The sequence below is a fragment of the Dendropsophus ebraccatus genome, chromosome 2 (genome assembly GCF_027789765.1).
Source record: "Dendropsophus ebraccatus isolate aDenEbr1 chromosome 2, aDenEbr1.pat, whole genome shotgun sequence".
NCBI classification, from domain to species: Eukaryota; Metazoa; Chordata; class Amphibia; order Anura; family Hylidae; genus Dendropsophus; species Dendropsophus ebraccatus.
In genome coordinates, this window is record NC_091455.1 from 79630169 (window position 1) to 79643348 (window position 13180).

Sequence of the window (13180 nt, forward strand, 5' to 3'; positions counted from 1 at the left end):
AGATTTTTTGCGCTTATGCCGTTTACCATGCGAGATCGGGAATGTGATTAATTAATAGTTCGGGCGATTATGCACGTGGCGATAACAAACATGTTTATTTATTTACTTTGATTTAAAACATGGAAAAAGGGGGGTGATTCAAACTTTTATTAGGGGAGGGGCTTTTTACTAATAAGAACACTTAATTTATTTTTTTTTACACTTATACTAGAAGCCCCCCTGGGGGACTTCTCGTATAAGTGCACTCATCTCTCATTGAGATCTTTGCTGTATACTTATACAACAAAGATCAATGAGATCGGCACTAGTTTGCTTTCGTCTGCCGGGATCAGCGCCATCTTGGAAGAGACCCCAGACGGAACCAGACATGGAGATCGCTCATCCGGGACAATGTCCCGGGGAGGGGGGGTTATCTGCAACTAGACACCAGGAAAGAGCTGCATCTGATTATCTGATTAGCGGGCACGGCGATCGGACCATGCCCGCTAATAGCCGCGGTCCCGGGCTACACGCGGCACCCGGGATCGCGGCGTGCAGAGCGGGGTCGCGGCGCGGCCCCACTCTGAACACCTCTTGCGGACGCTTGACGTACGGGTACGCCATGCGTCCTTAATATACATGGCCTGCAACAACAGTAGTATGTGTCACATCAACATAACTACTAGGTCTTAGAACATTGCCTACAGTGTCACATTGCTCCTCCAACTTGCATTCTTCCCACAGTGCAACCTGGTGCCATCTCTTCCCCAAGTAAATAGTACACATCAAACAGGCTATAAAGATTTAACACATCAACCAATGTTATGGATGATGTGCGTGTGCACTTTAGGATTAATTTAAGCCCTTCAAACTTTTTCAAATACCACCATTTAAAAAAAAACAAAAAAAAAAAAAACTGGTCTGAGACGCAAACTTTAATGCACTCTATTAGGATAAGCAGTATAAAACACAATTTTAATGCTACATGTTAGTGTCCCATTAATAATTATATCAATAATAAATATAATAAATCAAGACATACCATATACTGCCTTACCTTAATTCTGCTTTTCATACCCTAGTTGTGTTGTACTCAGTTTCATGTTTGTTTAGAGACCCAATGAGGCAGAACCTGGAATGTTATGGCTATTTCATTCAATGTGTTTGCATAAAACAGATTACGTATAGAAAATAATCATAAATAACAAATCACAAAATACAAAAAAAAAAAAACAACAACACAGGCATGCAAAACACACTAAAACAAGAGAGAATTTTGAGAGATATTAGTGATTTTAATGTGCAAAGAAAGCATGTAGTGCATGTAAACAAACACATAAGCACAGGAATGCATGCAATACAAACACAGATAAACATACAGATAGTGCTATAACATCCAATGATTTATGGAGTGGTTATTGCCCTGACAATATGTATACAAATCCTAATTATTTAGGCATTACATAAAAAATATTTTTGTTTTTCTTACTAAAGTGTCCTGTTAGATTTTGTACTGATTCATAAAACAGAACCGCATATCATATCTGGTAACAGTCGTTCAACAGTACTGTTTATAACTAAAGAATAACTAAAATTCTGATATTTTATACATACTGTATATGTTAATGCAATATTGCATGCATGTAGGAGCATGACATAATTCAAGATAGTAAAAAGTGCAATCCAGAAATAGAAGCATTCACTGAAGAAGGAGGATTAGTAAAGGTTTGGTGATCTAAGGATGCATTACAATTTTGAATTCTTATGAACCAGTTAATTAATTATAAATCTTCAAATGAGATGAAAAAAAGTGTTTCATCATAAATGGGTGGGCACTCATCCTACATTTTTTTTCCATTATCTAAAATTTTAAAAGTTACGAAAAATCATAAGGTAATAAAAAGGGAGATGATGAAACATAAAAATATGAAAGTTAATATAAGAATAAATGAGCAAGTCCTTAAGTAAATGTCTTCATCAAAAATTTATTGATACTGACCGCTGGACAGATTTGTCATGTCTGGATATTCTGTGACTTGTGGTGGGAACCTCTTCAATTTCATCAATTTCACATGTGTCTGAGGCATCCTGAGAATAACTATGCTTCATTACCAGGATGTTTCTTCTATTCATAGGCTGTAGACTGGGTTTAACAGGCTGGTTTGGTGTGTCTGTTAGTATGGGTGCTTCCCTTGTACTAAGGTTACTACGGCTGCCCTTAGTGCTTGATAGTTGTGATCCACAGTGATGGTCATGAATGCATTTTGAAGATGATCTCCGTAATTTATGGTAATTTTCGAAATCATCTGCAACATCAGCAATGTCTGCTGTAGCTCCTGAACCTCTAAGAGTGCATAATTCATAATGCGGTGGCTCAAACACCTCCTGAAATACTGTTTGGTCAAAGTCTGCCTTCCTTTGGATGAACTTTTTACGAGGTTGTTTGATCTGTACTATTACAGAGATAATAAGGAGGATGATAACAATGCAAGAAGAGACTCCTATAACTGTCCCACTGGTATTTGTAAGCTGGTCCAAAAGGTTGGATTTTCTTTTTTCTGCAGAATAAAAACACAAAATGTAAAAATACAAAAAGATTTAATGATTTAAAGATGAATGCACCACCAAGTAAATCACTGTTTATTTAATTTTTTTTTTTATTGATTGTCACTAACATGGTGATGCCTGAGACACGTTCCTTTTTTTGAAACACCACCCCGTTCCAGTGCTCAGTGCCAGTCTTTTACCGAGCACCGGCCTACCCTGGAAAACTGGAGGCAGGCTCACCTCCCCTCAGTGTCGCAATGACCCCCCCCCCCCGTGTGACGCGGCATCAATGATTTTAATGGACCTGCATCACAGAGGGGAGGGGGTTTCACCACAGTGAGGGCCATCGGGGCCACACTGAGGGCCGTCTTTACTGCTCTGGGGCAGGCCGGTGCTCGAGAAAAGACTGGCGCCTAGCCCCGTAACCGGGCGGCAATTTAAAGAAAGAACTGCGCCACTGGCATCCCCGATTTGGCAATGATTGATTAAGGTTAAAAAAATAAAAGCAGCGATGTACCTGATGGTGAATTTGTTTTAAAGAAATAATTTTAGGATTATCAATTGTTAAAATCAATGTTGTGTCAGTATATAGTATATGTAGTCTCAGAAGTAAATGCCAAAAAAAATATACCAATAAGCAACTCTTCTTACTGTGCCAGATTGATTTCTTCCCGAGGAAAACACAGACTGCAATTCTTTACTGTCACCTAACAAACTCCCTACTGGTAGAATTAGTGCAGAGTTGTCGAAAAAGAAAGCTTCAAGTAGGTAAACAAGTTACTGTATTGTTTTGATCCCACTGTGGTCGGCAATGCTGGGCTAGCATTGTGATAGCAACATGATGTACTATTACAAATTCTTTTATGTTGACTAGTTTTGAAATGTTGAGGGCTTTATAAAGGGGTCATAGTAGGTGCCAGTGTAATAGGCTCTGAGACTAGCCTGGATCTAGAGCACTATAGATTATTTGGGGCTGCTATGGTTGTTAATAGTGACTGGTTCTGTTAAATACAGGAAAATACAATTAGAAACCAAGCCCAGGTCAGTAGTTCCTTAAAGTTTGGGGTATTTATCTGATGCCAGACACTTGCCACTGAAACTTATTAATTAAAGGGGTGGCCACACATAGCCCAAATGCCCCCTAAATAATTGTGCTGGAAATACATTTTTAGGCTATGTTTACACTACGTAAAACTACGGCCGTAGTTTTGAGGGGTGGAACATACTCTTATTTTCAATGGGATCCCGGCCGGAGCGTACACACATCGTATATGCTCCGGCCGGAATCCCATGCTGCGCCGGAAAAAACTGACATGTCAGTTTTCTGCGGCCGGAATTCAGTGCCGCAGAAAGACCTGTCATTCCGGCCACAGAAAGGCTCTGGCCGCTTGCTTCACTGTGTGCTATGGGAAGCTTTGATGCGCGCGCGCGCTGAAGCGCCCACATCAGAGCTCCGCGGCCGGAAAGATCATCTCGGCTAGTACTTAAGTACCGGCCGGGATGATCCGGGCTGAGACCGGCCGTTCCGTGGTGTTCACGTTGTGTGAACATAGCCTTATCCTTCCTTGTCTCTCTTTCTCCCTGGTGTGGTAAGCATCTTCTCTGCTTCTCAGAGGAGAAGCTTAACAAACACAATTGAAATCTCCCCCTCTGCCTAGCAGAGATTAAACACTGCAATTTCAGAGAAGGGGAAGTGGACAAAATAGGTGGTGCTCTGCCAACATTATTCTTGGAATATCTTGTTCTTTTTTAAATTGTTCAAAGGTTTGGACAGTATTTAATTATAAACCATGTTCTAAAACAGCTTATTCAAACAAACGTTTGAGAATATTAAAGTAGATGCCTATGGACCAACACTTGCAGAACTTACATGTTGAAAGTTCATGAGTAAAATAATACCAAAATGCAGCCGTAAAATTGAGTGAAAATAAAGGCTGTTTTTCCAATGTAAGGCTATGTTCACACAACGTCAAAAATTGAGAAAAGGCGCCCGATTTTGATATTTAAAGAAACGTCCGTTTTTGCCGTGATTTAAAGTGTAACTGTCATATTTTTTCTTTTTGCAGAAATCAGTAGTATAAGCAATTTTAAGAAACTCTTTAATAGGTTTTATTAGGCATAAAAGCCTCTTTCTGTACTCACAAAGCAAGATCCCAGCCTTCCCCCCTCATTTCTTATCTGTGCATTATCAGGAAAACCCGTCTTCATTATAGAGAAGCCAGTGAAGACGGATTCTGCTGTCTCCATTATATTCCAATAGATGGGGGAGGGGTTGAGGGAGATGAGGGAGCAGGAAGAGGAGACATGAAGGCCAGCAATTTGTAGACTGTCTGGGCACCTAAAAAGCTGGATTCAGGGGTCAGGAAGGTCAGTGCTTATCTAGGAACTTGCTGAGGGAAGATTACAGGATATTGTGTTGTGCAGGACTGCTCTGTGCTCACTCACTCCCCTCAGCCCCTCCCCTCTCCATATAGCATAATGGACACAGAAATCCTGCTTCTTCTAAAGTGAGGAGAGATCTAGAAAAAACCTATTACAGAGTTTCTTAAAATCACTTTTACTATAGATATTTATTGTTTTAAGAAAAATGTCCCTGAAATGACAGACAATGGCAATGCAGTCAAGTCAATAAGAAGACGAATGTTTTTAATGTTGTGCCCGCAAATCAATTAGCCATTCATTCCAATGCAATGTGCGGCTGCACTGCACATTGCGTTGTGTGAACAGATGATGTTTCCGGACGCTGTTCAGGGAACAGTGTCCGGAAATAATTGACAGGCACATTATTCTAACACCCGTTCTAAAGATGTGAGAACAAAGAGGGCGGTATTGCATTGAATTCAATGCAATGCTGCCCCTGCAGTAAAGAACGGACACTGAGGCAATTGCAATCTTTCTTAAAAAGAACGTTGTGTGAACATAGCCAAATACCACTTTCAAAAAAGCAGTCATAGCTATTGCTCTTTCAATTAGGATCTTTAGCCTCAAAGAGACAAAGAAATACTGCCCTCTCATTTTATGATTGTAGGACTAAGTAAAAGTTTTCTTTAACCCTTTGAGGATCAGGCCCAAAATGACCCAGTGGACCGCGCAAATTTTGATCTTTGTGCTTTAGTTTTTCCCTCCTCCCCTTCTAAGAGCTCTAGCACTTTCAGTTTTCTATCTACAAGGCCCTGTAATGGCTTGTTTGTTACAGGAATAGTTGTACTTTGTAATGGCGTCTTTCATTTTACCATAACATGTATGATGGAATTCCAAATATATTATTTATGAAGATATATATTGGTGAAATTGTAAAAAAGAATGCAATATGGTAACGTTTGGGGGGTTCCTGTGTCTACGTAATGCACTATATGGTAAAAGCGACATGATACTATTATTCTATAGGTCAGCCCAAACACAACCATATGCAGGTTTACACAGATTCTCTAATATTATATATTTTTTTTTTTATGAAATCCTTTTTTTTGGCAATTAAATATTAATAAAATGGGCCTATTGTGATGCTTATTTTTACACCTACGGGGCTGTATGGGGTGTCATATTTTCCGCCATGATCTCTAGTTTTTATTCATACAATATTTGTGAAGATCAGACGTTTTGATCACTTTTTATAATTTTTTTTAAAAAATATAATGTAATATAAAATCGGTAATCTGCGCATTTTTTTCCCTCTTTTCGTCTACGCCATTCACCGTTCGCAATGACGCTTGCTATATTTTAATAGATTGGACAATTACGCACGCAATGGTATATTAAATGTTTATTTATTTATACATTTTTATATGTTTTATTTATATAACGGGAAAGGGGGGTGATTTAAACTTTTATTGGGGGAGGGGTTTGGGGGAAGTGTGTTGGTGTTTTTAACTTTTTTTAAGTTTAAGGAGTTAATATCATGCTGCAGCGATCGCTGCATCGTGTCATTAACGGTGAGGTGCCGGCTGCTGATTGCAGCCGACCTCCACCTGCTATGAAGCGCGCTCCGCTCCGGAGCACGCTTTATAGCTCAGGACGTACCGGTACGTCCAGGGTCGTCTGGGGACAGACTTGCTGGATGTACCGGTACGTCCTAGGTTGCCTAGAGGTTAAATAAAATTTTAGGGTTTTTCTGCTAGTAAATTGATCCTTTCTGTGGAACTGAAACTGATGGCAAATATATATGTTTTAATTCTCTTAGAAAACTAATAACAGTAAACCACATTGTTAATAGCACAATATTTCTGTATTTTTATTGTAATAGGCAGTTGTAATCAGTTTGTTTTCTGTATATTACCTTTGCAGTGGTTTTCATCCCAAGGGTATACACAATTCTGAACTCCATTGCAGACCAATGTATTATTAATGCACATGTTACTATGACAAAAAAATGAATTCGCTTCACATGGAGCTAAATGGAAAGAGAAACAGACATTGTAATAATCATTTAAGTAATATAAACATAAAAAATGCTACAAAAACAAGCATAGCAGATCATTACAATTTTGTAGTAAAAAAGAAGGGGGGAAAAGCAAAACAAAACAAGAACAACATTATACCATATTTGTTAATTAGGTTTGTATCACTAGCTGTAATCTTCCAAAGAAATGTACAGCTCTCTGAGCAAACATAACCTTTTTCTGCCAGATGTTTGGGACAATAATATTTTAGAACAATGTTCACTCTTTTAACATTCAGAAAACCTGCATTAAAAATGTAAAATGCCAGATAATATCCCTGTACATATAATTAAAAACACATAGCACATTATATCATATTGAATAAAAGTGCAACAATTAGTAATATGCTTAAAACTCAGATTTGTGCCTAAAGTATTATAAAATCTGAGCCTTATATGCACCACACCTTAAAAAAAAAAAAGTCAAGAAGTTTATTCCTGTCATTTATGCCTATATCTCCATGCATACATTGTCACAAAATGACTAGAACCTGAACGAGAGAAGGACTGCCTGGAAAACATCAAAAGCCATAGGCTATATTGTAACAGAGAAAACATACAAACGTTTTGAAAAGTGTAGAAAAAAGGGGGCATAATATAAATATGTCTAGTAAGTTATGCAAAACTTATGAAAACTTGATGCAGTTCTTGCTGCTTACCCATCATGTATAGGGACTACAGTTGGAATGTATATATACAGTTTCGTAGACATTAAAGTGCCAGGAGACATAACAATGACAAAAAAAAGCAATCATGCTGCTGTCTCTCATAAAACCTTTAAACTCCATGATCTATAACAATTACAGAGTTTAAAGGTATCAGTGACAATCACTGCTGTATTGGAACCCCCACAGTGTGATTGCGGGATCTAAATAAGCTTCCCTCACAGTGGAAGGTCTCTTACCTATCTCTGTACTGCTCGATCAGCAATCTACTCCCAATCTCACTCTAATAGCAGAGCACCAATCTCACTGATCAATGCTATGCAAAAGTCTTAAAAAACTTAAAAATGTAACTTTAACCCCTTAGCGACCCATGACGTATCTGATACGTCATGGTGCCGCTCGGGGTGTTCAGAGCGGGGTCCCGCCGGGACCCCGCTCTGAACGGCGCTGATCCCGGCTGACACGTGCAGCCGGGCAGTGCCTCTATTAGCCGGCGCGGGTCCCGTTGCCGCGCCGGCTAATTAAGCCTCTAAGTGCAGCTGTCAAACCTGACAGCTGCACTTAGAGGCTTTGTACACACTATCCCTGGTGTCTAGTGGCTCGGATCTCCCCCCCGCGATGCGATCGCAGGGGGGAGATCCGTTCTTCTGCCCGTGCCGGGCCTCAGCGTCGGAATGACGCTGATCCCAGCTCGGCAATAGATTGCTATGGCCTGCAGCAGGCCATAGTAATCTATGACCGATCTAATCGATCTTTGCTGTGTATATACACAGCATTGATCTCTATGAGAGATCAGTGCTGTCTATATACAAGTCCCCCAGGGGGGCTTCTAGTTACAGTAAAAAAAAAAGTAAAAAAGTGTTTTTATTAATAAAAAATCCCCTCCCCTAATAAAAGTCCAAATCACCCCCCTTTTCCAATTTTATAAATATAAATTAATAAATAAATAAATAAACATATTTAGTATCGCCGCGCGCGTAATCGCCCGAACTATTAATTAATCACATTCCTGATCTTGCACGGTAAACGGCGTCTGCGCAAAAAAATTCCAAAGTGCAAAATTGCGCATTTTTGGTCGCATCAAATCCAGAAAAAATGTAATAAAAAACGATCAAAAAGTCGTATATGCGCAATCAAGGTACCGATAGAAAGAACGCATCATGGCGCAAAAACTGACACCTGACACAGCCCCATAGACCAAAGGATAAAAGCGCTATAAGCCTGGGAATGGAGCGATTTTAAGGAACGTATATTTGTTAACAATGGTTTGAATTTTTTAAAAGCCATCAGATACAATATAAGTTATACATGTTATATATCATAGTAATCGTAACAACTTGAGGAACATGCATAACAAGTCAGTTTTACCATAAAACGAACGGCGTAAATGCAAAACTCCCCGAAATCAAAACAAATTCGTTTTTTTTTCAATTTGACAGCGCAAATGATTTTTTTCCGGTTTCGCAGCATATGTTATGGAAAAACAATGCCTGTTATTGCAAAGTACAATTGGTTTCGCAAAAAATAAGCGCTCATATACGTCTCTAGGTGAAAAAATGCAAGCGCTATGAACTTTTAAACTTAAAAAGGAATAAGCAAAAGCGCAAAAACGAAAATAGGCTTTGACCTTAAGGGGTTAAAACAAAATTACAAAGCCCACGCCTCTCTCCCCCCCATTGAAAATGTAAATTACCCCCTTTCTAATTTTACAAATAAAAATACATAAAAACACATTTGGTATCATAGCAAGCTGAATTGTCCAGACATTTAAAATATAGTAATATCGTTTTTGCATTATGAACAGCATAAATGAAAAGAAAAAAAAATGCCTGAATTGTATTTTTTAACATGATATGACTATGTTCACACAACATTCAAAAAATGGAAAAGGCGTCCGCTTTTAGGTTTAAAAAAGACATCCGTTATTTCATCATTTTAAATTATTACCATAAATTGCATTGAAGTCTATAGAATAACGGATGTATTTTTCACACATGTATTGAATAACGGACGTCTTTTGGTGTGGTCGTTATTCAATACACTGTGTGAAAAAGACAGTGGACATTGTGTGAACATAGCCTACATCAGTAAAAAAACTTTGTTCACACGTTTTTCCTCTTTGTTTTTGATAAGAAAAAATTATGTATGTCCTTTTGAGTTTAAAATGATTGACGTCATTTAGCTGTTTGGCCAAGCAATGACGGCTACTGGTACATTATTCTAGTTTGGTTGGGCTAATTGGCCTTTGAGGGTGTCTTTAATTGAAAAAAAGAAATTTAATAGTAAAAACGGTAAAAGGATGGTGAAAAAAGAAAAACGGTGTGTGAACAACCTAAAAAACATCCGCTGTTGCAAAAGACATCCAAAATTATTGACACAATTGTTATGTTGACGTCCACGCAGGCAACATCTATCATTTTATGCATTGTGTGCATTAGACGTCTGCCATTCTATTTACCTCAATGCATTCTACACGTCATTCTATTTACCTCTGCATCATAGACTGGCTACCACGATGTGATCGTGAGAAGCCGATTTGTAATACGTACCGGCTGGGGCCTCTACAATGCTCTGACTCTGGGCCTGGCTAGGTGATCACTAGAAGCTGCCCTCAGCAGCCCAGAGCAATGGAGCACAGACTACATAGATTAATGCAATACCTTTGTACTGAATTGACCTTTATGAGCAATCAGTGTATTGCTCACAGAAGTCCCCTGGGGGCAATACAAATCAGTGCAAAAAAAAAGAATTCTAAATAAAAAATCTCACATTAAAAATTTAAATCCCCTCCTTCCTTTTTTTTTTTTTTTAATAATAAACATATTAGTTATTGCTGCCTTTGAAAATTCCCAAACTATTAAATTATCACATTCCTGATCTTGTACGAAATATGACGTAAGCGCATTTTCAAACACACACACACACACACACACACATGTATAGAAATTTTTTTCTTTGCCAGCATATATTATGATAAAATGAAGTGTGTCATTGCCAAGTATAATCATCGTTGCAAAAAATTATAACCCATAAGAGCCTGTAAGTAAAGAAAAATGCAAGCGTTATAGTTAGGAGGAGGAAAAAACAAAAGTGCAAAAATAAAAAAAATTGGTTTAGTCTTTAAGGGTTCAAACACTATCAGAAATTTACTGTAAATGGGTTGCAAAAAAACTGAAAATGTGGAGATGCAGTGAGGTTTAAAATAGTATTTCAACTTTTTTTTCTGGATTAAATACAGTACACTGTCACTAGCTCACAGCTGAAACATTAAAAATTCAAAGCTGCAAGGAAAAAACATTTACAGCAGATGGCAGTGTTTGATCATAAGACAAGCTTTTACAGTTCCAAGTACGGAAAATTTATTGCAGCATAATACTCCAGGATTTTGGTATGTAAATGTATAACATTGTTACACATTCAACAATCAATAACAAACAGGCTATGTTCACACAATGTTTTTTCAGCTCTGTTTAAAATTACATCTGTTATTTTGAGTCTTTCCTCCCCTTAGTGCAATGACGGCTGTTGGTATATTATTCTAGTTTGGGGTTACCAATTGGCCTTTGGGTGTGGCCTAATTGAAAAGTCCATTGAATTAAATAGTAAAAATGGAGAAAGAACAGTGACAAAAGAAAACTGTGTGTGAACAACTAATAAAAAAGCGTTCGCTGTTTGCAAAAGACGTCCGAAAATAATGATCATGTTCGTTATTTTGACATCCACGGTAAAAACTTCCGTTATTTAATACATTGGGCGCATTGGATGTCCGTCTTTCCTTTGACTTCTATGCATTGCAAATTGCGGCAATAATGGACGTTATTTTAAATATCAAAATAGGTCACCTTTTCTCTTTTTTTGACATTGTGTGAATATATATATATATATATATATATATATATATATAAAGAGGGAGAGAGAGAGAGAGAGAGACATATCTTGATCATCACTGGCACATTAGTATACTGTTAAGATAATTTATCCTAATGCATTACACAAAGCAAAAAGTAACATAATGCTTCAATTACTGGCCTTATCTCAATCACGGCTACATCTGTACTGTACATATGTGACATTATGTTATAAACAAAGACCTTGCAGGTACCACTGCAAAAGTGCTAGCCCCTAGCTCAGACTACAAGACATAGAAACAAAAACAGGACTCTGTTCCATTTACCCCAGAGAGCTGTGATATGACCATGTGGTTAACCTTTTCATTTTTGTTTTTCTAGTGATTTTTTTTCTTTTTTTTAATTGGTTACTTTTCATATCATGATATTTATTATTGGGGATATTTTCTACACTGTTTGGTAGTACATTAGCACGCTATATCTTGTGTTATGATTTGCTTTCATGGTCATAGTTATACCTCCATAGGCAGCTTTCAGTACCACCATTTTGGTTAGGAGGGGTGTGGATGCACATTGAACCTTACCAGGTTCTGTGCCTGTTACGTGTATAGTTTTAAGTGTTTTTAAATGTCTGCATTCAACAGTTGTGCATAATAAAATTCATTCTGTGTATTTTTGTGTTAACCTTAACAAAAACATAAAAGATACATAAACAATAAAAAGGAAAATAGAAAAGAGGAAAGACTTTACATACTGTAAGTGAACAGAATGTAAAGTCTCACCATAAGGGAATATTATGCATGTTTTCTGTTTCTGAGTAGTAGAGAGCTATAGTTTGTAAAACATTCTAACCTATGGGACCTATGGGATTTTCCTTGTATAAACTGTACAGTGAACTCACTGTACAGTGAACAATGTGACACAGATCTGGTATGAATTGTATATATATATACATATATATATATATATATATATATATATATATATAGTTATCCAATATACAGACTAGGGCTAGGTTCACACGTGTGCCATTTTGAGTCCAAATTACGTCCATTATTTTGAAATCACGGTCATCATTGCAAAATAACGTATGTTATTTGGTTTCAAAATTTACGGATCACCAAAATGATGATCATCGAACCACCAAAAAAAGACGGTTTGTGAATCTAGCCAATAACCTACATAACCCTTTATAGGCTAGGTTCAAACAGAGTCTTTTTTTTGCGGTTTGGCTTTCTGGATGGACGTCATTTTGAGTCCAAATAACGTACCTATTTAAATCACGGATGTCATTGCAAAATAATGGACGTTATTTAGTCTAAAAATGATGGCTGGCAATCAAAAAACCTAGCCATAGAATAAACAGCACACATTCATAAATCCAAGTAGCCATAAAAACATTTTTACAAAAGACGAGTAAAAACAAGGGTGGAAGGATAAACTATCATTACATAATAAGCTTCCCACAAGAATTAAAGCAGTACTCAGAGAATTGTATTTAAAGAAGTAGGCAGGGTGGGAGGACTGTGTTGCGGAGCTGAGGGAAAACAATGCATATACTTATGATGTCAAAGTACCCCTTTAATGTTATTTAAACAATCTCTCAAAGGATAAGTCCTAAGTCATTAATCACCTTGCTCTTGATTCTTGACTGACAGGTCTTCCTGCCAGTCAAATTTGGTTTTGGAGAAGGGGCAGGAGTC

The 13180-nt window shown here is 37.7% G+C and overlaps 1 protein-coding gene across 1 annotated transcript in view; it reads right to left on the reverse strand.

Annotated features, from left to right (window-relative positions):
* Nucleotides 1–1035: 1035 nt before the first annotated feature.
* Nucleotides 1036–13180, reverse strand: part of NETO1 (neuropilin and tolloid like 1) — an 87124-nt gene continuing 74979 nt past the window's right edge. Inside the window, exons 8-10 of the mRNA XM_069960127.1 lie at nt 6803–6916; nt 1979–2537; nt 1036–1111 (exon numbers count right to left, since the gene is read on the reverse strand). Coding sequence (XP_069816228.1) covers nt 1051–1111; nt 1979–2537; nt 6803–6916 — 734 coding nt within the window. The 3' untranslated portion in view covers nt 1036–1050. The remainder of the gene's footprint in view (nt 1112–1978; nt 2538–6802; nt 6917–13180) is intronic.